The sequence below is a fragment of the Hemiscyllium ocellatum genome, chromosome 9, assembly GCF_020745735.1.
Source record: "Hemiscyllium ocellatum isolate sHemOce1 chromosome 9, sHemOce1.pat.X.cur, whole genome shotgun sequence".
Taxonomy (NCBI): Eukaryota; Metazoa; Chordata; class Chondrichthyes; order Orectolobiformes; family Hemiscylliidae; genus Hemiscyllium; species Hemiscyllium ocellatum.
The window spans coordinates 72913778-72941108 of NC_083409.1; the positions used below are offsets into that span (position 1 = coordinate 72913778).

General features: G+C 39.6%; 1 protein-coding gene across 3 annotated transcripts in view; it reads left to right on the forward strand.

Moving 5' to 3' along the window:
* Positions 1-27331, forward strand: part of osbpl9 (oxysterol binding protein-like 9) — a 227033-nt gene that overhangs the window by 180252 nt on the left and 19450 nt on the right. For all 3 annotated transcript variants that reach the window (XM_060830452.1, XM_060830453.1, XM_060830454.1), the window contains 4 exons: positions 18232-18341; positions 19785-19903; positions 21178-21263; positions 23864-24038. In XM_060830452.1, the coding sequence (XP_060686435.1) occupies positions 18232-18341; positions 19785-19903; positions 21178-21263; positions 23864-24038 (490 nt within the window). The remainder of the gene's footprint in view (positions 1-18231; positions 18342-19784; positions 19904-21177; positions 21264-23863; positions 24039-27331) is intronic.

Genomic DNA, 27331 nt, shown 5'->3' on the forward strand with positions numbered 1-27331 from the left:
TATAGCACAATTTCAGAAGTGTTTCCAGGATCTCTAACGTTTCTGCTTGTTTTTTTAAAGTGCCAATCCCAATGCTGCGTCTAATGTAATATCATAGAATTAAGGAGAATCCAAAGGGTTTTTACAAATATATTAAGGATAAAAGGGTTACTAGGGAGAGAATAGGGTCCCTGAAAGATCAGCAAGGTGGCCTTTGCGTGGAGCCACAGAAAATGGGGGAGATACTAAATGAATATTTTGCATCAGTATTTACTGTGGAAAAGGATATGGAAGATCTAGACTGTAGGGCGATAGATGGTGACATCTTGCAAAATGTCCAGATTACAGAGGAGGAAGTGCTGGATGTCTTGAAACGGTTAAAGGTCGATAACTCCCCAGGACCTGATCAGGTGTACCTGAGAACTCTGGGAAGCTAGAGGAAGCTAGAGAAGTGATTGCTGGGCTTCTTGCTGAGATATTTGTATCATCGATAGTCACAGGTGAGCTGCCGGAAGACTGGTGGTTGGCAAATGTGGTGGCACTGTTTTAAGAAGGGCGGAAAAGACAAGCCAGGGAACTATAGACTGGTGAGCCTGACCTCAGTGGTGGGCAAGTTGTTGGAGGGCATTCTGAGGGACAGGATGTACATGTATTTGAAAAGGCAAGGACTGATTCAGGATAGTCAACATGGCTTTGTGCATGGGAAATCATGTCTCACAAACTTGATTGAGATTTTGAAGAAGTAACAAAGAAGATTGATGAGGGCAGAGCGGTAGATGTGATCTATATGAACTTCAGTAAGGCGTTCGACAAGGTTCCCCATGGGAGACTGATTAGCAAGGTTAGATCTCATGGAATACAGGGAGAACTACCCATTTGGATACAGGACTGGCTCAAAGGTAGAAGACAGAGGGTGTGGTGGTGGATGGTTGTTTTTCAGACTGGAGGCCTGTGACCAGTGGAGTGCCACAAGGATTGGTGCTGTGTCCTCTACTTTTTGTCATTTACATAAATGATTTGGATGGGAGCATAAGGGGTACAGTTAGTAAGTTTGCAGATGACACCAAAATTGGAGGTGCAATGGACAACGAAGAGGGTTACCTCAGATTACAACAGGATCTTGACCAGATGGGCCAATGGGCTGAGAAGTGGCAGATGGAGTTTAATTCAGATAAATGGGAGGTGCTGCATTTTGGGAAAGGTTAGCAGGAGTTATACACTTATTGGTAAGGTCCTCGGGAGTGTTGCTGAACAAAGAGACCTTGGAGTGCAGGTTCATAGCTCCTTGAAAGTGGAGTCACAGGTAGATAGGATAGTGAAGAAGGCGTTTGGTATGCTTTCCTTTATTGGTTAGAGTATTGAGTACAGGAGTTTGGAAGTCATGTTGCGGCTGTGCAGGACATTGGTTAGGCCACTGTTGGAATATTGTGTGCAATTCTGGTGTCCTTCCTATCAGAAAGATGTTGTGAAACTTGAAAGGGTTCAGAAAAGATTTACAAGGATGTTGCCAGGGTTGGAGGATCTGAGCTATAGGGAAAGGCTGAACAGGCTGGGGTGGCGTTAGAGGTTTGCAAAATTATGAGGGGCATTGATAGGATAAATAGACAAAGTATTTTTGTGGGGGTCGGGAAGTCCAGAACTAGAGGGCATAGGTTTAGGGTGAGAGGGGAAAGATATAAAAGAGACCTACGGGGCAACTTTTTCACGCAGAGGGTGGTACGTGTATGGAATGAGCTGCCAGAGGATGTGGTGGCGGGTGGTACAATTGCAATATTTGAGAGGCATTTGGATGGGTATATGAATAGGAAGGGTTTAGAGGGATATGGGCCGGCTGCTAGCAGGTGGAACTAGATTGGGTTGGGATATCTGGTCGGCCTGGACGGGTTGGACCGAAAGGTCTGTTTCCATGCTGTACATCTCTATGATCCTATCGTTGTTACTTGTGTTTGAATCTGCATTGTGTTTGTTAGAACAGCAAATTATTTTGCTTGTTTTGGTGTAAATGCTGAAATGAAAGCTTACAGTGGAATGAATATTATTTTTCTAGCTGGCCAACTTCCACTGTTTTTAGTTGTAGCCTTTTTTCCCCCTACAATCAGTAGCATAATCCGCAGGAATAAGGAGACAATAATGGTAGTGCACCACTCATTACCCTTTCTTGTTTCCAATATGATGCCATTTCTTTTCAGGGTTGTCACCAGGACAGCCCGAGCTCCCAACTGTTTTAGGAGGAATTTATTTACAAATATATAAATATGCTCTTTTAGACCTATCAGTGGGTGAAGGATGCTCCACTGTTGGTAACAGATTTCAGTGGCTCAAACAGCAGTTCTTAGGAAATGTTTCTGTGTATGCCTAGAATTCTTGTTTCAACCCCTGCACTCCTTCACTTCCACCAGTGAGTCTGATTGCTTGAATAATGCTTGTAACTCTTTTAAAACTATGTGAAAATGAAGCTTACATCTCTACTGAAATTCACCCAAAGTGTTTATCCTGATGTTTTAAGATATGACAGGTAGTTTTTTTCCACTTGCTTTAATTGGACTGGCAGCTTCAGTACTGAGCATGTAGCCACTTCTGCCAGAGTACCTTTCACACTGTTTGCCCAGGAGATGTGTCTGTTTCTGAAGTGGTTTTAAAACAAACTTCCTCATTTAATTTAATTTTAATTTTAATTGGCCACCTTTTAAGGATTTAAATAATGCTAAAATGGATGAAGAGCTATTAACAGAAGAAAAATTGAAAGAATCAAAAGTAAAATGAGAAAAATTCTTTGTGTTGCTTCATTGGTGAAGTGAATTGTCATTTAATTATGATCTTAAGCAATGTTTGAAGCTTACAATTTGTCTTGTGAAATACGTATGAAGATATTACTTTCTCATCTTTTAAGACATTGAAGAGTATAAAATGTAGAAAAATGTAACATTTCAGTACAAGTAAAAACAAGATGATTTTATTTGTTAACATGATTATCTTCATAAGTTCCATCCTGTTCATTACTGTTGTTCAGAGATTTTTTAAAAATTTGAAATTATTTCTGTTGATTCTTGCCTGAATCAAAAAATGGCCTGGAGCATAGAAGTCAATGCATCATTATCATCATCATCGTCATCAGAGAAAGTAGCTGGCACACTGCAGGTTTTGAGCTGAGGAATTCTATACTGTTGTTTCCCTAACTTTTGTCTCAGCTGATGCCAAAGATCTCTTATAAGTTAGAGATGAAAATCCATTTTGGCAGGAGAAAACTAAAAGCATTTCGTATAGTTAATGGTGTTGTAACATCTGTCAGATAAGTGCAACCTGAAGTCATCAGATTAGCGGCTCCCAACCTTTTCAGTAACATACTTCAGTGGGACAAACAATATTACAGCACACCTATTTTGTCATCTCAATTTTGCCTTTTGTCACATGCATTCAGAATAAAAGACAAATACCATATTTTAATTAGATAACTAATTATCATGAGCTTTATAGCTGTAATTTTGGTTGGGCAGAATATTGTTTAAGATGAATTATCGTTTGTTTTACATTGACTTTAATTACCTTTGTAGAAAATTTGGCAGCACACTTTAGACAGTTTTCATGGTACATCAGTGTGAGGGCATACTGGTTGGAAACCACTGTTTCCTCTTTCCCAGCCCTTGTGTCTGTCTTGGAAACATTTGTTAAATGTGTAAATTTGAGTAACCTGCCATACCATTGTACAAATGTAATATTCCAAACAATTTCTGTGAAAATGGGAAAGATACTTTTCATGGTATTTAAAAACATTTTTAAAGATGTAATTTCTGCAAACTTTAAAGATAAAACTATTGAAACCTGAGAGATTTTTTCTTCATGTCAGATGCAATGAGGATCTTTAGTTTTAAGCTAACAATTTAGACACAATTCAACACAGTGCCATCATGCAAAAACATGGAAGCTTCAACATTGAATGTATTGCATGGACAACTCAGGATACTTAATCTGATTTGTAAATACTGAGATATGATATAGCTTAAACAGCTGAATATAATTTGGCAAAATGTAAATGTCCTAACTGTTCAACAACAAGCTACTCATCCTGTTGTAATCTGAGGTAACCCTCTGCTGACCACTGCACCTCCAATTTTGGTGTCATCTGCAAACTTACTAACTGTACCTCTTATGCTCACTTCCAAATCACTTATGTAAATGACAAAAAGTAGAGGGCCCAGCACCAATCCTTGTGGCACTCCACTGGTCACAGGCCTCCAGTCTGAAAAACAACCCTCCTCCACCATCCTATCTTCTATTTTTGAGCCAATTCTGTATCCAAATGGCTAGTTCTCCCTGTATTCCATGAGATCTAACCTTGCTAAACAGTCTCCCATGGGGAACCTTGTCGAACGCCTTACTGAAGTCCATATAGATCACATCTACTGCTCTGCCCTCATCAATCTTCTTTGTTACTTTTTCAAAAAACTCAATCAAGTTTGTGAGACATGATTTCCCATGCACAAAGCCAGTTGCAAATTCTAACTCAACCTCACATAAACCTGACTGATTTTGGGTTGCATTTTCACTTGTACTGGACTTCAAATAGGCTTTTCTTGTTTCAGGATACTTTATATATGTATGATAAAGGAGCAGAAAGAGGCCTTGAATCTGCTCCACTATTTAGTAAGATCACGGCTTATCTGTGTGTTTCAAAATATATGTTCCCATCTATTTTGAGAATGCAAGATGCTTTGATTCCCTTACATAACAAGAATCTATTCACCTCTGACTTAAAGATTTTCAATGGCTCCATCTCCAATGGCTTCTGAGGAAGAGTTCCAGTCATCTTCACAACATATTTTCCTAACATCATGATATCATCAGTGGAATTAGCTACAATGCCTTCACTCCCCTCATCTAAATCATTGATATAAATATAATTTGAGGTCCTTGCAGAACTCTACTTGATACATCCTGTCAATCAAACAAAGACAAAAGTGAAGACTGCAGCTGCTGGAGGTTAGAGTCAAGATTAGAGTGGCACTGAAAACGCACAGCAGGTCAGGAAGCATCTGAGGAGCAGGAAAATCGACGTTTTGGGCATGTGCCCTTCATCAGAATTCCTGCTGATGAAAACCTCGATTTTCCTGCTTCTCAGATGCTGCCTGATCTGCTGTGCATTTCCAGTGCCCCTGTAATCAAAGACACTTCTGTATTACTCTGTTTCTGCCAGCCAGCCAGTCTCATATCCAAGCTAACAGGTTACTGCTCATGCTTATAGCTTTTCACTTTCCGTAGAGTCCTTTCATTTAGAATTTTATTAAATGCAAGTATAGTATTTTGACAGGCTACTCTTTTTCACAGCACATGTTACTCAATTTTTTTTTCTTAACCTATTTGTTGAATCAACCTGTTCAGAGATGTTTTTGCACACCTCTGGAGCAGGTGGGAGTTGAACCCAGGCTTCTAGGTCCAGGGTAGGGATGCTACCATTGTGCATCTATAATCTGTTAATGATCAATTCTGAAACATTTCCCACTATAGAGTCAAGCTAACTGGTCTGTAGTTTCTTGAGTTCTGTCTCCTTCCTTTCTTAAATAGAGGTAATTTTTGCTACTTTCCAGCCTCATGGAACCTTTGAATGTTTGTAAATTCACACCATTGCAACTCATGAGCAATCCCTTTTTATGACCTGGAAGGAAGTCCACTTCGACCTAGAGATTTATTGGCCTGCAGTTTCATTAGTTTGCTTGGTACCTTTTCTGTCATTTCAAATTTCGCTAAGTTCCTTTCTCTCTTCCACCACCTAATTTATAGCTAATAATCGTTTGTCCTCTGTAGGGATGACAGAAGCTAGTATTTGTTCACTTCATTGCCATTCCCTTATTATCTACAGTTAATGTCCCTCTCCCTCTCTGGAGGACCAACACTCAGTTTGCCTACTCTCTTTTTAAATACTGTCGAAAATCCTTGTCCATTTTGCATTCCTAGCTAGCTTCCTCCTTGCTCTAATTTCTTTCTCCTGATTAACCTTTTAGTCTTTGTTTGCTATTCTCTATATTTTGACCAGGCATCTGACGTACTACTTCTCTTTCTGAAGTTATATGCTTTGTCCTTAAGCTTGATAATTTCCTTAACTATTTTAGTTAACCAGAGATAAGTGAGTCCTTCGTTTAGACTTTTTCTATATAGTAGAATACTTAGTCTGATTATTCTGAAATGTCTCATAATTGTGCCTCTGTTGATCTGTCTCTAGCCTAGTGCGCTATTCATTTCAGCTAGTTTAGCTTTTGTGTGCACTTATTTAAAATATTGAAAATATTAATTTTAGGCATAACCTTCTTGCTTTCAAACTGGATGTATATATTGTTGTCACTGCTACTTAGGTCGCTTTCATTCTGAGGTCATTTATTAATTTTGTCGCGTTACATAATGTAATCTGCTCCATCATCAGTTCTAAAACTCTAGTTGCAGACTTCTGGTATGAGTCTGATATTTCTAGTTTATATGTAGATTAAAAGCCAATAATGACATTTTGCTGTTCCTTTATCACAAGCACTCACTATTTCTTTTTGTATACTTTGTCCCACATTGTGTTTACTGTTAGGAGGCATATAGACCACTCCCATTCATGGTTTCTTTTACCTACTATTCCTAATTTCCACCTCAAGCCAAGTTTATATTCTGATCTCCTAAACCAGGGTCGGCATCTTCTATCACTACAGATATCATCCAAATTAACAGTGCTCACCTCCACCGTTACCTAGTTTCCTATTCTTATCAATAGGATCTAATCATTGTTATCCTGTGGTATTGGCTATCATCTTATTTATTTACTTCGATGTGTACTGTCAATTCATTCTCTTGTCCTCCCTGACATTCTAACCCCCATTTCTGATATTATTTTCTACTCTTTATTGTCTGTACTCTTTTAATATGCCACATTTGTATTGTTTTGGTTGCCAAACTTTCCATATTTGATCCCTAACCTCCATTTAGTTAAAAATACCTCAACTTTCCCAGTGACATGATTTGCAAGAACACTGGATCCTGGCTGTTCAAACATAAACCACCCCAACTCTACAGTGCCCACTTTCCTTAGTTCTGGTACCAGTGGCCACAAACTGAAACACACTTCTCCCATACTGATCTTGGAGCCATGTATTCCTCTCTTATGTTTTATGTGCTCTATGCCACTTTGAATGTGGCTTAGGTAATAATCCAAAAGTTATAAACTGTAAGATTGTTTTTTTAATTTAGTGTCTGGCTCTTCACACACTCCATCCAGAACGTCTTTCCTAGTTCTGCAGAGCTTCAGTGAATCTAACTTTGTCTCAGCTTCCTTTCCTCACCTGCTCCTCAATGCTGACTGCCCCTCATGGGGTCCTTACCTTACCTCTGTCTTTTTAAGCAATGCTGCCAACCTGACTGATATTCTTGGTCTTGGCCCACACCTAACCACATATTTTTCAAGTGCAGTTGTGTCCAATCACATGAATACTACGTTAAACACAAAACTTTTTTTTTACTCCGAGGTTGTGCACCTTTGGAATTCTCCACCAGTGAGCAATCTGGAAGCTTGGTCTGCGTATATTTAAGATAGAGGTTAATAGATTTCTGATTGCCATTAGCAAACAGGGTTATGGGAATGGGGTGGGTAAACATTAAGCTTTGCAATTCTCTTGAAAACGGCTGTGCTCTCCATTTGAGAACACACACCAGCAGGTTCAGGAACAGCTTCTTCCTGGCCATTATTAGACTGATGAATGGACACTAACTTCAAATGTTGATGTTGCCTCGCGTCCACCTTGTGTGGTGTAACTTGTATGCCTCTAATCTATTTTTTAACTCTATGATCTTGTATGTCCTTTCTTACTCTGCTCATGAGCAAAACCTTTCATTGTACTTAGGTACATGTAACCATAAAAAAATCACATCAAAGTTCATTCCTCTTTTAGGTCACTTCGAAAGACTGCATTGATGGCTTCCTATGCTGTTAGGCACCAAATTTTGTCTGGTAGTGCTCTCATGAGAAGTTTGATAGATGTCACTACACGTATGTTGTTGTATTGTTATACAAATGCTGAAATAGAGAAGTACTACTTGTGAGGTCAAAGAGGATTGTGTAATCAGTTTTGTTCATCCTCAGTGACAAAGCACATGAAGCAGATAGTGCATTTACAATATACTACAACAGATCCTAACCAATTATGGTAAACTTAACCAATTTGATTTCATAATGTTCTTTAACGTATGTTTCTTGCCAAGGAAAATGTAATTATTTCCATAGGAGAATGAGGATCCTATTTCTTGTTCAATTTAGGTACAAATTTTGTGAGAGAACTGAACTGTTCAATTTATGGATACGGTGAAGACAATCTTAGTAGAAAATTATACATAATAGCAACATTTATATAGAAACTCTTTAAGTTTAAAAAATACTTTTCAATTAGCTTTCATAACCGTTAAAGTTCAAAATGTTGTTCGGATCTGCATTAAAAATATAAACTCTCATAATATATTCTGTACGAGATGTTCGACGTTTCGGGCATAAGCCCTTCTTCAGGAAAGCCCTTCTTTTCCTGAAGAAGGGCTTATGCCCGAAACGTTGAATTTCCTGTTCCTTGGATGCTGCCTGACCTGCTGCGCTTTTCCAGCAACACATTTTCAGCTCTGATCTCCAGCATCTGCCGACCTCACTTTCTCCTCTGTACGAGATGTGTATATTTGAATTGTAATTTCAAGATGTTTGTGATTGTACCATTTTATGCTTCTCCTTCAATGTTCTGGATATCTCAAGGATTTATTCTTGACCCCCTTTCAGAGAAGACATGTCATTTCATAAACTTGGTATCCTCACTACCAGCAGATGGTATCATGTTGGATGACCAGAACTTGCACAGAACAATACTGCAGTTACCAATATAATAATGATTTCATTGTGGGTGTCTTCCTTTATTAGCTGAAGTGTCAGGTTAAATATTTGGACACAGGATCTAAACTCAGTAAAACTTTGCAACATAAATCTTCAATCACATTTGTTCAAAGTGTAAGCTTTTGTTATTTTTCACATAATTATAAAATAAACTTTAAACAATATAATCAAACTGTTGATGAATGCTGTCTTATAAAATGGAAAAGAAAGGTTGAAAGTTGCCCTCTCAACAAATTTATTATGCGATTCACTATGTTTTGTTTTATTGTCTTGTATGATGTGTATGGACGTGTTCAGCGATACTAATATAAATGATGAGGTGGGTATAGTTAGCATAATTGCCTAGACAGGTGATATTTGTTAGTTTGTTCAAATCGGCATTTTTTTTTATATATTAATTCTTGGGATGTCGGCATTGCTAATTAAGCCAATGTCCAGGAGAAGGACATGGTAACCTGCTATCTTGAACTGCTGCAGCCCTTGTGGTGTAGGTCTCCCTGCAGTATTGTAACAGAGAAAGTTTTAGGATTTTGACCCAGCAATAGTGAAGCAATACTGATGTAGTTCTGAGGCAGGATGCTGTCTGGTATGGAGGGGAACTTTCAAGAGATGGCATTTCTTGGCATCAGTTGCCCTTGTCCTTCCGATGGTAGAGGTTGCATATTTCGAACGTGCTGTTAAGAGATTTGCTCAGCTACTGCAATGCATCTTGTCTGGAACATGGTGCTGCAACTATAGGTGAAGGGAGTCCATGTGAAAGGTGGATGTGATACCTGTCAAAATAATTGTTTTATCCTGGATTGGTCAAGTTTCTAGAGTGTTGTTGAAGCTGTTTTCTTCCTTGCAAGTGGGGAGTATTCTATCACTCCTGACATATGTCTTAAAGGTGGTGAACAGGCCTTTTATAGTAACAAAGTGAGCTAGCAGCCTCTGACCTGCTATTGTAACCAGTGTGTGTGTTGGAGGTTCAGGTCAGACTCTGGGTCACAGGTGATCACAGGATGCTGCTTCCACAATGGCAATGACATTGAACATGAGAGGTGTTGACTCGACTCTCTCCTGCTTGAGCTGGTTGCGAGACACTTGCCACTTACTAGCACAAGCTGGATGCTGCTTTCGTGTTTGAGGTTTTGTGAATGCTGCTGAACATAGTGGAAACCTTCCCACTTCTTGTATATTGATAGTGGGAAAGTCATTGAAGCAGATAAATATTGCATGGCCCAGAACACTAATCGAAGAGTTTCTACAGTGATGTCCCATGACTGAGATGATTAACCTCCAGCAACCACAATACTGTGCTATTGTATTAGTATATGTCAAAACAATAGAGATTATTTCCCCTACCCCCCCCCCCCCCCCCAGTTCCCATTCCCATTGATTTCAGTTTTGAGATTCACTTTGGTGTCATACTGAAATTGAGCGAGTCACTCTCACCTTTTGAGTTCAGCCCTTTTGCCCATGTTTTGCAAATGCATCAATCTTTCCTTTCCCGCCGCACCAACCAGTACCCTTCCACTGACACCCTCCTTCGACTGACTGAACTGGTCCTCACCCTGAATAACTTCTCTTTTCAATCCTCCCACTTCCTCCAAACTAAAGGAGTTGCCATGGGCACCCGCATGGGCCCCAGCTATGCCTGCCTCTTCGTAGGATATGTGGAACAGTCCATCTTCCGCAACTACACTGGCACCTCCCCCACCTTTTCCTCCGCTACATCGATGACTGTATCGGCGCTGCCTCGTGCTCCCACGAGGAGGTTGAACAGTTCATCAACTTTACTAACACCTTCCATCCCGACCTGAAATTCACCTGGACTGTCTCAGACTCCTCCCTCCCCTTCCTAGACCTTTCCATTTCTATCTCGGGCGACCGACTCAACACAGACATCTATTATAAACCGACTGACTCCCACAGCTACCTGGACTACACCTCCTCCCACCCTGCCCCCTGTAAAAACGCCATCCCATATTCCCAATTCCTTCGTCTCCGCCGCATCTGCTCCCAGGAGGACCAATTCCAACACCGCACAGCCCAGATGGCCTCCTTCTTCAAGGACCGCAGATTCCCCCCAGACGTGATCGACGATGCCCTCCACCGCATCTCCTCCACTTCCCGCTCCTCCGCCCTTGAGCCCCGCTCCTCCAACCGCCACCAAGACAGAACCCCACTGGTTCTCACCTACCACCCCACCAACCTGCGCATACAACGTATTATCCGCCGCCATTTCCGCCACCTCCAAACGGACCCCACCACCAAGGATATATTTCCCTCCCCTCCCCTATCAGCGTTCCGCAAGGACCACTCCCTTCGTGACTCCCTTGTCAGATCCACACCCCCCACCAACCCAACCTCCACCCCCGGCACCTTCCCCTGCAACCGCAGGAAATGTAAAACTTGCGCCCACACCTCCACACTCACTTCCCTCCAAGGCCCCAAGGGATCCTTCCATATCCGCCACAAGTTCACCTGTACCTCCACACACATCATCTATTGCATCCGCTGCACCCAATGTGGCCTCCTCTATATTGGTGAGACAGGCCGCTTACTTGCGGAACGCTTCAGAGAACACCTCTGGGCCGCCCGAACCAACCAACCCAATCACCCCGTGGCTCAACACTTTAACTCCCCCTCCCACTCCACCGAGGACATGCAGGTCCTTGGACTCCTCCACCGGCAGAACACAACTACACGACGGCTGGAGGAGGAGCGCCTCATCTTCCGCCTGGGAACCCTCCAACCACAAGGTATGAATTCAGATTTCTCCAGCTTCCTCATTTCCCCTCCCCCCACCTTGTCTCAGTCGGTTCCCTCAACTCAGCACCGCCCTCCTAACCTGCAATCCTCTTCCTGACCTCTCCGCCCCCACCCCACTCCGGCCTATCACCCTCACCTTGACCTCCTTCCACCTATCCCACCTCCATCGCCCCTCCCCCTAGTCCCTCCTCCCTACCTTTTATCTCAGCCTGCTTGGCTCTCTCTCTTATTCCTGATGAAGGGCTTATGCTCGAAACGTCGAATTCTCTATTCCTGAGATGCTGCCTAACCTGCTGTGCTTTGACCAGCAACACATTTGCAGCTGTGATCTCCAGCATCTGCAGACCTCATTTTTTACGCACTGATGTTCTAGTCTGTCCTACTATTGAGGAAGGGGGTATTAGTATTAGTTTTAGAATTGTCCACGACAGTTGACAATTGGCTGTGGCAGGACTGCAAAAGTTAGATTCAATCCATTGGTTGTATGATTATGTGGCTCTGCATTAGGAAAGTTCATGACGTGATTTGGAACCTTGGGTTCGAAAGTGCATAAATTGATGCATAACTTTGGGCTTGTTTTGTATTTCGGAGATGTTTGCGTAAAGACGCAGGCAGCAACAGAACATTTATTTTAGAAAGATAGCATCATCCAGAGTGTGCAGGTTTCTTTTAGAGATAAATGGTTACCTAGAAAGGAAATGGCCTATTATATCTGTGTGGTAATTTAGCAGTCTCCAAAACAATCAGGACAGAAGAAGATCTCAGTGGCTTAGAAACTAATAAGAGAAAGGCTTCAGAGAGAGAAAAAAAATCAAATTTGCAGAGAGAAAGACATTCATTAAAACTTTTGAATGCAAAGAAGCGAAGCTGTGCTAGTAGATTTTTTTAAGGTTCTAATGAAGAGACATTAACCAAAGAAGATAGCTTCATGTGAATGCAGACATTGTCCAAAAAGAAACTAAGTAGAGCCATGCCAAATGATTAAGGAATTTCCAAGTGAAAACAAATGCTTGAGTATCTTTTAAGGTAGTTGTTAAAGGTAAAAGGATGGAATCATTATTTCTGATATTTATAATAAGACCGTTTCAAAGAATTCTTACATAATATAACATAGTTCTTTTTTTCCTTTTCTGTGTTAGCCTTTTGCAAATATGCAGTGTCTGTTCTCCATGATGAATAGAACTGTCAAACCTGGTATCACTCTGGAATCTGACTTGGCTAGTACTACCATCAACTAGGATTGTTGCACTTGTCAGTTGTGTGTTGTCTGTGTTGTTTGACATGCAAATAGTCCTGTGTTGTAGTTTCACTAAATTGACACCCCTTTTTTGGCTATGTCTGGTGTTGCTGTTGGCATGTCCTCCAGTACTCTTCATTGTGTTGCGACACGATGGGTAAACCCTTCTGCTAATTAAATGAAACACACAGAAAAGCTCACCTTGCCTCATAATCTGTTAAAACATGAGTGACAGAGAGCTACCCAAATTCCACTACTTAAAGAAAAAAATAACAACTTTATTCGTTAACTCCAAAAGTGAATATTAAACAACAACTATTTACAACACAAAGCCTCTTTTCTCTTAAAAATTTGTCATCCAGTTCTAACTCTATAACAGTAAACTAATTTGATAAAGCCCCTAATAAATTTACAGCAACTCAATTTTTCAAAACCAGACAGTGGCTGTCGTCTCCAGTGTTGATCATCATCTGCTTTTAGATCTCCCTGGGTCATCTTCAGTCTTCTGCTGCAAAGATGTTTCATATGAAAAAGGTATCTTTTTGAGTGATTTCTGGTTTGAATAGCAGTCTTTCAATGACAGGTGTTCTTTCTCTGCATAACTGTCCAAATTACCAGCTTTTTATACACCAAACATTGAATCATCTCATTGGTTCAATGTTATCAAAACAGTAAATTCAAATTCAACTGGGTTTTAGTATCTTGTGGCATAATTTAAACTGATTAATTTCAAATTGCTATAACAACAGCTCTTGTATCTAGGTTACAGCCCAAGTGTTACATCTTCAAATTGTCCAGTACACTGTGTCTGCTGGTTGGTCACATGATTTGCTAGCTTTTTAGCTTTCACTCTCTCTCAAAGGTACAGCTCATGCCTTCAACTTCATAATAGTTGATCTCCTGGCTTGATGGTAATGGTAGAGTGAGTGATTTGCCAGGAAATGTGCCTGCAGGTTGTGCTGACTGTAGTTCTACAGTTGTTGGTCATAGTACCCCAGTTTTGCGTTGCTAGATCTGTTTGAAGTCTTTCCATTTAGCAAGATGATCGTGCCACATGAAGTGATAGAGCATATCTCAACATGAAGATCAGACTCCCTCTCTGTGATCTCTCTCTTCAGATAATATTCACATATTATCATATAGCACATTTTCAGTAATACAGTAAAATCATGATAGGTTGGATTGCAGAGTTCCAGCCACAAATTCATGCTAAGCACAGCTTCAGAATAGCTGAATAAACCTCTCCGTAAACTGATTTGCCTACAACTGTGTTCTATGCGGGAAAATTAGAATTAAAACAAAGACGCAGTGAGATTGAAAATGTCTACATTTTCAATTTGTTCGCACCTTACAAAGGCCTGACATTATACACTAAGAAGCATTGTAAGATAATGGGAATTTGCTCTAGAAAGGCTCAGTAATCTTTCCCCACTTACTGTGCTGCCTTTAGATGAGCTTTATTCCTGATGAAGGGCTTTTGCCCAAAACATCGATTTCGCTGCACTTTGGATGCTGCCTGAACTGCTGTGCTCTTCCAGCATCACTAATCCAGAATCTGGTTTCCAGCATCTGCCGTCATTGTTTTTACCTTTTTAGATGGGTCCATCATGTTGTTAATGCTGACAAATGTGATTTTGCTGTGCAGTGTGAAATCTCAAAATATTTCTAAGGTTCAGCTTGGAAAGTAGGATGACTGGAGTGGCTGGCTGATTATCCAGGGGAGGTGATGGCCTAGTGGTATTGTCGACAGATTATTAATCCAGAAACCCAGTTAGTGTAATGGAGTTTGAATCCTGCTGGATGGTGGAATTTGAATTCAATGCAAATCTGGAATAAGGGCTCTGATGATGTCTATAATTGTTAGAAAAAAAACTCATCTGGTTTACTAATGTCCTTTCGAAGCTGCTGTCTTTACCTGGTCCGACCTACATGTGACTCCAGACCACATAGCACTGTGGTTACTTTCAACTGCCCTCTGTGTAATTAGGGAGGCACAGTGACTGCTGGTCTAGCCAGTGATGCCCACATCCTAGGAATGAATTTTTTAAAAAATGGTGAAATTCTTCTCATCCTTTGAGGCAATTTTGTTTCATTTTCCTGAAGCACAGGTCAAAAATGCTGGAGGTCAAACAATTAATTTTGCTAGCTAGTTTTTGGTAGTATCTTCACCTTCATAACGCAACATGGCTTTAGTATCGCAAGCAGTGGTAGCTTTTAGTGCTGTCCGTGTTGCAATCTGTAGCACTTGCCTTGTTTCACTTTGCACTATTACACATTTCAGCCTTATAGAACATTACAATGCAGTACAGGCCCTTCGGCCCTTGACATTGGTTCTACAGGTCGGCACAATCTGAAGCCCATCTAACCTACATTATTCCTTTCTGGTCCACATGCCTATCCAATGACCATTTAAATGCCATTAACATTGGCGAGTCTACTACTGTTGCAGGCAGTGTGTTCTACGCCCCTACCACTCTGAGTGAAGAAACTATCTCTGACATCTGTCCGATATCTATCACCTCTCAATCTAAAGCTATGTCCCCTCATGCTAGCCATCGCCATCGGAGGAAAAAGGCTCTCACTGTCCAATCTATCTTACCCTCTGATTAATTGAATTGAATTGAATTTATTATCACATGTACCAAGGCACAGTGAAAGACTTTGTGTTGCAAGCAACACAGGCAGATCACATAGCTAAATAGCATAGATAAGTAATTAATAGGTAAACAGTGGCAAAAATCAAAACAGAGGTACAGGTAAATGCAGAGTTTGCTAGTCCATTCAGTAGGGTAGAAACTGTTTCAAAACTGGCTAGTGTGTGTGTTTAGACTTCTGTACTTTATCCCCAATGGTAGAGGTCATAGAAAAGCATTGCCAGGGTAGGGTGGATCTTTGAGAATGCTGGTGGCCTGTCCTTGACAGTGGGCCTGGTAGATGGATTCTGTAGATTATCTTAGCTGTCTCAATTAAGTCACCTCTCAACCTTCTCTATAATGAAAGCAGCATCAAATCCCTCAGCTTTTCCTCGTAAGATCTTCCCTCCATACCAAGCATCCTTAACATCCTAGTAAATCTTCTCTGAACCCTTTCCAAAGCTTCCAGATCCTTCTTACAATGTGGTGATCAGAGCTATATGCAATACTCCAAATATGGTCGCACCAGAGTTTTGTAAAGCTGCAGCATGACCTCATGGTTCCAAAACTCAATCCCTCTACCAATTAAATCTAATACAGCACATGCTGCCTTAACAACCCTCTCAACCTGGATGGCAACTGTCAAAGATCTGTGTACCTGGACACAGATCTCTCTGCTCATCTACACTACCAAGAATCTTACCATTAGCCCAGTACTCTGCATTCCTGTTACTCCTTCCAAAGTGAATCACCTCACACTTTTCAGCATTAAATTCCATTTGTCACCATTTGGAACCGATCCTTCTACACCCTCATCCAGTTCATTTATCTAAATGACAAACAATAGTGGACCCAAATCTGATCCTTGTGGTACCCCACTAGTAACTGAACTCCAGGATGAAATTTCCCATCAACCACCATCCTCTGTCTTCTTTCAGCTAGCCAATTTCTGATCCAAACCGCTAAACTACCCTCAATCTCTGTCTCGCTCTCTCTCTCTGGCGCTCTCTCTCTCTCTCTTTGGCGCTCTCTCTCTCTCTCTCTGGCGCTCTCTCTCTCTCTCTCTCTCTGGCGCGCTCTCTCTCTCTCTCTCTCTGGCGCGCTCTCTCTCTCTCTCTCTCTCTGGCGCGCTCTCTCTCTCTCTCTCTCTGGCGCTCTCTCTCTCTCTCTCTCTGGCGCTCTCTCTCTCTCTCTCTGGCGCTCTCTCTCTCTCTCTGGCGCGCTCTCTCTCTCTCTCTGGCGCGCTCTCTCTCTCTCTCTGGCGCGCTCTCGCTCTCTCTCTGGCGCTCTCTCTCTCTGGCGCTCTCTCTCTCTCTCTGGCGCTCTCTCTCTCTCTCTCTGGCGCGCGCTCTCTCTCTCTCTCTCTCTCTCTCTGGCGCGCTCTCTCTCTCTCTCTCTGGCGCTCTCTCTCTCTCTCTCTGGCGCGCTCTCTCTCTCTCTCTCTCTCTCTCTCTGGCGCTCTCTCTCTCTCTCTCTCTCTCTGGCGCTCTCTCTCTCTCTCTCTCTGGCGCGCTCTCTCTCTCTCTCTCTCTGGCGCGCTCTCTCTCTCTCTCCCTCTCTGGCGCGCTCTCTCTCTCTCTCTCTGGCGCGCTCTCTCTGGCGCTCTATCTCTCTCGCTCTATCTCTCTCTCTCGCTCTATCTCTCTCTCTCGCTCTATCTCTCTCTCTCGCTCTATCTCTCTCTCTCGCTCTATCTCTCTCTCTCGCTCTATCTCTCTCTCTCGCGCTCTCTCTCTCTCTCTCGCGCGCTCTCTCTCTCGCGCTCTCTCTCTCTTTTTTTCTCTCTCTTTTTTTCTCTCTCTCTTTTTCTCTCTCTCTTTTTCTCTCTCTCTTTTTCTCTCTCTCTTTTTCTCTCTCTGTCTTCAAGACAACAATAGCATGTTTAATAAAACACGACTTATGTCATAAATTGATTGCTTCCTACCTGGCGAAAAAAATTAAACGTTGTCCAAGTTGGCCCGTCTCCATAGGACCCCTGCAATTTGAAGATTATTTACTGTGAAGTGCTTTTGAAATGCTTTGACCAAATGAAAGCATGCTTCTGCTACGATTAAGAATGTTGGTATTCTTACATAATACTCAAGACTATGGTCCTGGTATCGTGAAGTGTGAACAGAATAGATTTAGTATAGCTTTGACAGTATTGACTCATTGGGCCAAATAGCCCCTTCTGTACCATATTGATTCTATGAAAAATTAGAAATTATGCAAAATAACTGCACATTTATCCATTCATGACTGCTGTAGATATGCTGTGGCTTTTTTTGGATATGATTTTCATGATATTAGGACAGAAAAGGTGATTTGCTATTTTATCTTTAAATACAGTCCTCCCTTGCATTTGATATTGTATTGAGTATTAGTTATCTTGCGCCACAGGTGTTCTTTGTACCTTTTTATTGTTAATAGTGCAGACAAGGGGACCTCCTGTGGTACAGTGATAGTGTCTTAATCCCAGACAAGGGAGACCTGGGTTCATGTCCCACCTGCTTCAGAAGTGTGTCTCTGAACTGATTAGAAAAACAGGTTACATTTTAAAAGAAATGCAGACAAGGGAATTAACTGTGAAGCTTGTTAGTACATGTCAATTTTAAATTTGTTGAAAGAGGGAAACTATTTAATCATAAATATTAGAAATAACTGTGCTGTTTAAAGAGCCATTTGCAAGAAGAAACTATTTCTTAAATACTCATCAAATAAATTTTTATTTAATGCCATTTTTAATATTTTTGTAGCTCAATATCTCCGGTAGTGATCTCACACAGCAACACAGGTGGCAGTCTGAAGAGACCAGACACCACTGAATCTTTGAATTCATCCATGTCTAATGGAACAAATGATACAGGTACTGTTTTGCTGAACTGCATCCTTTTCTTAAATTGAGAATTATTCTTTGAAAGGAACTTCCAATGTTACTTGTCATTTTGGAAATATAAATTTCCGTATTTTCATACCTAAAGCTAGTTTGCAGTAGCTTCCTGACTATAATATTGAATAGATGAATGTCACATCTGTTCATTAGGAAGATCAAGAATTATAAATCTTATGCAAATTAATGCAATCGCTTCTTTTTCTGAATCCCTCTGTAGAAGAAGTAGCATGACTAAAATGTTACCTTTAAATAAACATAACAATTAGGACCTTCTTAAGGACATCCCTCCAAGCATGAATTAATTACTTTCAGAACTTGCTCTTTTACTGTATTTTTGTCTGCTGTTTGCTTTGCAATTTGTATGTACATCGATAGGCATATAACAAATTTTTTTCATGGGTTTCATGTGCTGTGTGTATTTATTTATCTACGGTGACGTCCAACATTGGTCAGTAAATACAAGTTTTAATATGTGGGATGACAGCAGCTGTTGTCTGTGATGCTAACATCACTAAAGTAGAAACAATGTCACTTGAGAGCAATAGCCTGCAACTATCTTCTGACAGTTGATGCAGAAACATTTATTGGAAAATGTTGAAGCAGCAATTTATAGAGATAACTAAAGTGCATTTAAAAATCATGACAGAAGGATGTGGAGAGGCAATGTGGATTTTATGACACAACACCTTCAAACACAATGTCCAGTGTTTCAAAGTGCAGAAGCAAAAACAGAATTTGTTGGAAATGCTGAGCAGGTCTGGCAGCATCTGTAAGGAGAAATCAGAGTTAACGTTTCAGTTAAGGTAACCCTTCTCAGAACTGAGGAAGTTCTGAGGAAAGGTCATTGGACCTGAAACGTTAACTCTGATTTCTCTTCACAGATGCTGAGCTTTTCCAGCAACTTCTATTTTTGTTTCTGATTTACAGCATAATCAGTTCTTTTTTGGTTTTCAAAGTGCAGATATTTTTTGTCACATATTAACATTATCATTAATTCCAGTTAATCTTTAATTAACTTTCATTTAAATAGATTAGCAAATGGATTCCAAAGTCAGGCCAGATCTTCTTCAGATTTATGTTTTGATATATCTAACAATGAGATTTTCCAATTAATGGCATAAACTTTGGCAAAGAAATTATTTTACACACTGATATTGCTCCTGCAACAGTGTTCACACTGTCTATAATAATGGAATTGGTTCCTCATGGACACCAGGAGTACTACTAGACTAATAAGAAATTAATTTGACAACAGTATTAATGATTTATAAGCAGGTCTGCTGTGAATTATCCATGAATCTATGGACTTCACCAGGTTAATTAGTAAATTCAAATTATAAAATGTAAAATTGGGAATTTAAAGTTACTCCAGTCTCCTTTTACATATTATTTCTAATTCCTTGTTTTATTTATCAGAGCTGTTTGACACACATGATGAAAGGGATGATGAAGGTGAGGGGGAATCTGTGGAAGAGCATAAGAGTGTCATTATGCATCTTCTGTCTCAGGTCCGACTGGGCATGGACCTGACCAAGGTAAGGACTTTGAAACATCTGAATTATAATTAGGTTTATTTTCCCATGTACTCAGTTAAGAACCATGAAATGTTTACGAAGGTGCTACTTGCAGTGGAAACACTAATGTTGTTTTCAGAAATACTATTCTGAAGGTGAATGAACAGTGGTAAATCTCTTGCATTCTTACTATCTGGTATAGAGCCATTGGGAAAATAATCATTATACATCAGTACTTAATTGTTGATTAGCAAAGTGTTACGACATGGTTGAGAACCCTTCTGTTAATTAAACCAAACACCCAGAGAAGCTCACCTTGCATCAAATCTACTAAACTATGAGTGACAGAGAACTCCCAAATTCCAATATTTAAAGAAAATAATATAAATTTATTCTTTAACTGTAAAAGTAAACATTTAAACAACAACAATTCACAACTCTAAGTCCCCTTTCTCTTATCTGCTTATTATCTGTCTCCAACTCTCTAACAATATGCTCTTCCATATCAGACGCATTAAAGTTACATCAACTTAATTTCAAAGCTACACAGCGGCTGTTGTCTTTGGTGTCTGTCCTCTGGCTGCAGATCTCCCTGGGTCGTCGTCTTTCTTTTTATTGCAAATATGTTTCATATGGAAAGGTGCCTTTGATAGAGAGTGTTCCCTAATTTTTTTGGATCGTGTTGATGGCAGTTGCTCTGTCCAGTTTTCAAAATGCCTGCATTTTTATATCCCCAGCATTGGATTGTCTCATTGGTTCAATGTTCGCAAAACAACAATTTCAAACTCAATTGGAATTTATTATCCTGGGGCATAATTTAAACTGGTTAAACCTGAATTGTCAAAACAGCAACCAACTCAGGTATCCATTTCACAGCCAAATATTACATGTTTTCAATTTTCCAGTATCTCTGGGACTGCCATCTAGTTATATCACACAGGTGCTTGTAAGCTCTGAGTTCAGAATTCTTAAAGGTACAGTACAGTACCTTTATAACATTTCATAACACAAAATACAAATTATTACTTTTGGTTTATTTTGTCAGTTTCTTGAAAACCTTCCTTATTTCTGTTATACTTGTTTATCTACTGAAATTAATAAAATGAAAATTCCAATGATAGAAACGTACATACAATCTAGAGGAGGTGTAATCTGAGATTTTTCCATTTCTTTTCTTTCAAAAGTATACCTCTTTATTTATTCTATCATTAATTTATAATCTAGCTCTCTTGCACAGAACCATCTTTTTGTTTGAATTTTCAAGACACCATTGAAACTTTTCATTTAACTTGCAGGTGGTTCTTCCCACATTCATTTTGGAAAGGCGATCATTGTTGGAAATGTATGCTGATTTTTTTGCACACCCTGATTTGTTTGTGAGGTAAGTATTCTTACTAATGTCATAACCGTTGTTGGAAAGGTACACTGATTCCTTTCTTGTCTCGCTCCTCCATTGGCATAATAAATTTAAATTTAACCAGAATGATGAATACGGGCAATTATATTGGTTTGAGTTTGAATCTGGTTTAGTATTAGAAAATGCAATCAAAACAGATACCATGGATTTCTCAGGAACAACCCCACTCCTAGTCCACAAATTTAGTGTCCATTAGTGATACTTTGGATCTCCAGATGTTTTGTTTTTCTTCATTCATACACAGGTTATCACTGGATAGGCCAGCATTTTTTTTTTGTCCACCCCTAATTGCCCGGAGGACAGTGAAGAGTCAACCAAATTACTGTGTATCTGGAGTTACATGTAGGCCAGACCAGAAAAGGATGGCAATTTTCTTTCCTAAAGGCCATTAGAGAACCAGATGAGTTTTTCCATCAATCAACAATGGATTCATGCTCAACATTAGACTCTTAATTCCAGATGTTTATTGAATTATTTTGTTTTGTATTATGTGAATTTATTTTTATTATTCTCATTAAGATTTCTCAAGGTACTTTCTCAAGTTGTTCAGTTTTGTTAATCTGGCCTTGGAAAATGTCTCAACAGCTGCTCCTTCATGGACTACCTCAACGACTGCTCATATTCTGGATGTTCACCTTTCTTTTATAGGAGCATGGTCTTTTAGATTTTTGGAAATTGTACTCCAGCACTGATGGTCACAACTCAAATATTTCACAAACAGCAAGCTTTAGCAACCCAGTATTGCTTCTGGGTTCATTTCCTAAACTCCAATCTGCCTTAATAGCACATAGTTTCTTCTGAGGTTCCACAGCTTTCAAGATCCTTTTGAAACCCTGATGTCAGGTTTTTTTTTCCCCAAGGTTTCGCACACAAGATGTAAATCGCACACACCAACTTCTGCAAACTGTTAAAGTTTAATAAAGCTTGTACAAGTTAGGTCACCCCTCCTGATACACTTCACAGACATGCAAAGTCGGGTCAGAAGAGAGACCCTGAACTAAGAAAATGCATCCCCTTTATACAAGTCAGTTGGCAATGCTTACAGATACTCTGGCCACTCTCACATAATCACATGCCACTCAAGACACCCCAAGTCACGTGTTACCCTAGTACAATCGCAGGATGAGATCATCCTTGGAGATGATGCAGATGCAAATGCTAATGCCCTAATCCTGGGGAGTCATTATGCAGACGATTTCCTGACTCACTGATTCTCCAAGGCAATGCAGGTGCGACATACTTCTGGTTAGAAAGTATTCCTGGTTGGAAGCAACGAATTATAGTTTAACTTGACAATAACAGGGGAGTAATAGTAAATGACTGTGAATGAAGTGTAAATTACAAAGGATAGTTATCCGCATTCTGCATGCTTTTTGTGAGACAGAATGTCATCCCCACCCGCCTCCAGAATGTTCAGTTTTACAGTCTAGCTCTTTAACATCAGTGTCCAGAAAGATACTCCCATTTAATCTTTTAACATTACACTGACTCCAAACGTAGCTAGCTGTAACCTCTCTCTAAATTCTGACCATGCAGATTAATCCAACTGTTCCTGACCAGGTACTGGGTCCCCAATTACACAGACTTGTTGTACGTCAGTTGCCTTTTCAGCAGTCCAACTCGTTCTTTTCCGCATGGATTTTTTGCATTTTCTTCTCCAACTACCTATGTCTCAGAATTGGTAATCTGTTACTCCTGAACAGTTTTAGTAAGATATTGAAAACGTTGTGACAGGCTCAACCCTTGTTCAAAGACAGAATTAAGTGTAACTAATATTATAGCGCAGTCAAAACTAATCAGTAGTGGGACTCAAATGTAGCAATCCATTGAAACTCTCTGTGCCTTGAATATTGCAATATTCATGAAGTGCTTCATCTCACAACACAAATATACAATACAGATAATAAAGGAATTCATCACATCAGGTTAATTTGACTATTGCATTGATTTTAAAATCCTGTAATTATGAAAATTCATTTCTATGTCATTTGGGACTGATTTGTATACATTTTTTTACTTTTTATTAAAACCTTTATTTAATTTATCATAATCTATGTATAGCTTTATGAAGATATTTTAATTATTATGAACTTCTTTAGTAATTAGGTTAAAATCTTGAGCTACAAAGATTCTTCACACATTGTATTGACTCAATGATGAACTTTTATATGTGACCTCCAATATTGTATCTGAGCCTGGAGAATGATGTAAATTTGTAAATTTGATGTCTAAGTCCCTGACATCGCCTTGTTACCCTGCCTCCTCCAAAGCAGTGGAATTGAATTACACACCTTGGAGGTCTATGTTGACTGAAGGTCAAGTACTTATTCTAGGAGAGAAGAAAAAAAATCAGAGAGCCCGAGTTATTGCTTGTGCATCTTGTTATGATGGAAAATTGGCAGACTGCTAAGGCAGGTCTTTTGTCCATTTCATCACTCTGAGAATAACGTATCGGATCACTTACCTGATCACAGAGCCTTTCAGAAGGTTGTTCTTGTCACATCTGTTGTATGTGATTACATTACTAACCAATGAAACAAAACTTTCACATTTTGTTTCTAAAGTATTGTAGACCAAAGTGACCCAAGAGACCGAATGGTACAGGTTGTCAAATGGTACCTGTCAGCCTTTCATGCTGGTCGCAAGGGATCTGTAGCCAAGAAACCATACAATCCCATTTTAGGAGAGGTATTCAAATGTCATTGGAATCTCCCTGAGAATGAAGTAGAAGATAATACAGTAAGTTGCTTTTACTAATTAACATTTGTTGTGGTCCCAACTGATATTATCGGAAAAGTCTGATCTCTGAAAGAAATTTAATATGTTGGTTTGATATGTTGGTTTTTGGTTTTAATGAGATGGTCTTCTACTGAAAAACAGACAAACAGTGGTACAGATTTGGCACAGGCAATAAACATTACATTGTCTGAGCTTAGTCTTTCTCAGTTTTGCATAACCCCCTCAGAGTTTTAACCATACACTTCTGGCCTGGAACTTTTATATTAATTTCCTTACAATGATTTAACTTCTTCTTGAACTGTCCTAAACTGCATCCCTTTCTCAAAAGCAACTGTTTCATACATCTAGTTTCAGCCATGACTCTTCCAAACCACACACACTGAAGCCATCTTTTTTCTAAGCAATAGGTGCTTCCCCAGATCAAAAGATGTAGAATCAATTTCTGACCTCTTAAACTGAAAACCCTAGGTACAGCTGTTTACTTTGTTCACCTGTAAAAGCCTCCCTATGTAAACAAATTCCCATAAGCCTTCCTGAACTATGTCTTTAAGATTGTGTTTTTAATAAGTAATCACTGTGGCTAGGGAAATACGTATGCTGAATTAATTAAATCACTTCAGACGTTCAAAATGTGTATATCAATTGTTCAAAATTCAGTCCCAAAATAAATTATATTAATACACATGTATAAATCACATGCTCATTAACCTAATTTTACAGCCAAAATGTATGTTAATTTCTGAATTTCTTCCCGCAGTCAGTATTGTGCCATGAATGTCAGTTAAAGTACACTTAATACAGAAAAAGATAATGCTTCTGTCTTACTGAGAGGAAAGATCACTCTTGCAAGCATAAAAATTGTTGACAAAGAATTCTAACAAATTCCTTCCAGTTCACATCTCCTTGAAAAGTACTCTTTCCTCCTAACAAATCTTTACACCACGTCATTAATTCTTTCTTCCAATTTTTCATTTCCTGTCGGTTTTCTTTTGCTTGATTGTTATCAGCATATTCTGAGAATTTTATGCTTGATTTTATGCCTGTACTAATGCTGTCCGTTAATTCGGTATTGGACTTCCATCCAGTTGATTTAATTCAGTGTTGGTTTGTATGTAGCTGCTCTCTACCAACCAAACCATTTCAAAATTTAGTCAGGCTTAAAATAAGTGAATGAGAAATACATCTACCAACACATGATAAGATCTTATGCCCAAGTTTGATTAAAATGTCAAACTGAAATCTGCTTGCAACATTTCCATTGTAAGCAATTGTTTCTGTTGTTTTGAATATCACCAATGAATGATATTCAATGAGACATTAAAGAAAATCAGGAGCTATTGTAAAATGAAGAATGAAGCAGTTCACAATCTTCACTTTTGCTGCCCCAAAACCTTTTCAAATGTCATGCCTTCAATTGTAAAAGATGCTAATACCCAACTGATTTTTATTGTATGTCCTGAGTTGCACATAATTTAGAACATCTTAGTTTTCCAAGAATATCTCTAATTTTCATGTAGCACCTTTTTAATGTAGAATAATGCCTCTTGGTTCTCAATCATCTTGCACAACACTTGTTGCCATTAAATGATGAGCAAAGATGCTGAACTGCAGGGATCCAGCTATCTGGAGTATTAATAATAGAAGGCAGATGAATTGCCAGATCTTCACTATAGAGGATGTAAGTAACATCTCAGAAATTATTTATATATGAAGAAATGTGAGAAAGTCATCAGGGAAGCAAATCATTGGAAATGAAGGTGAAAGGTCCCTGGGTCGTATTTTTCAAAACTCCTTGGACTCGGAGAAAGTTCCATGACATTAGAGAATGCCAAATATAATTCCTTTGTTCAAGAAGCTGGGAGACAGAAAATAGACAACTGCAGACCAAACAGTTTAACATCTGTCATAGAATTTTAGAAACTATTATTAAAGATTATTATCATATCAGGGAATTTAGAAAAGCTCATGGGAATTAGACAGAGTCCATATGATTTTATGAAAGAGAAATCAGGTTTAACCAAGTTTATTTGAGTTATGTGAGGATGTAATATGATGGTGATAAAGGGGAAACCGATGAATGTGCTGTACTTGGATTACCAGAAGCCATTTGATAAGGTTCCACATGAAAGGTTATTGTGGAAAATGAAAGGTCATGTTGTGAAAGGTAATACATTAGCATGTGTAGTGTAACTTCGGTAGTGGAGAAAATGCTTGAATCTATCATCAAGGAAAAAAAAAGCAAGACATCTAGATAGAAATTATCCCATTTCATGAGTTCATGTATTCATGAAAGGCATGTCACATTTAACTAATTTACTGGAATTCTATGAAGACATTACAAGCATGGTGTACAATGGGGACTCAGTAGATGTGTACCTGGATTTCCAAAAGTCATTCGACAAGGTGTTGCAGAAAAGGCTGCTGCATAAGATAAAGGTGCACGGCATTACGGGCAGACTATTAGCATGGATAAAGGATTGTTAACCAACAGGAAGCAAAGAGTGGGAATAAGTGAGTGCTTTTCTGTTTGGTGATCAGAGGCTGGTGATGTGTGTCAGGGATCAGTGTTGGTATCACAATTATTTACAATTTATGTAGATGATTTGAAGTTGAGGACCATATGTTAAAGTTGGTGATGACACCAAGGTAAGTGGTAGAGCAAAGTGTGCAGAGGACTCTGAAACTTTGCAGAGGAATAGAGATAGTTTAAGTGAGTGAGCAAAGGCCTAGCAGATGGAGCACAATGTTGATAACTATAAAGTCATCCATTTTGGTAGGGCTAACAGTAAAAAGGACTATTATTTGAATGATAAAAAATTGCAGCATACTGCTATGCAGAGGGACCTGGGTGTCCTTTTGCATGAATCACAGAAGGTTGGTCTGCAGGTACAACAGGTAATTAGGAAGGCAAATGGAATTTTCTCCTTCATTGCTGAAGGAATTGAGTTTAAAGGCAGAGAGGTAATGTTGCAGCTGTATAGGATGCTGGTGAGATCACACCTGGAGTACTGCATGCAGTTTTGGTCTCCTTACTTGAGAAAGGATATACTGGCACTTGAGAGAGTGCAGAGGAGGTTCACTGGGTTGATTCTGGAATTGAAGGGGTTGTCCTATGAGGAGATACTGAGTAGACAGGGATTATATTCATTGGAATTTAGAAAAATGAGAGGAGATCTTACAGAAACATAAAATTATGAAGGGAATAGATAAGATAGAAGCAGGGAAGATGTTTCCACTGGCAGGTGAAACTAGGGCATAGCCTCAAAATTGGGGGGAGCAGACTTAGGACTGAA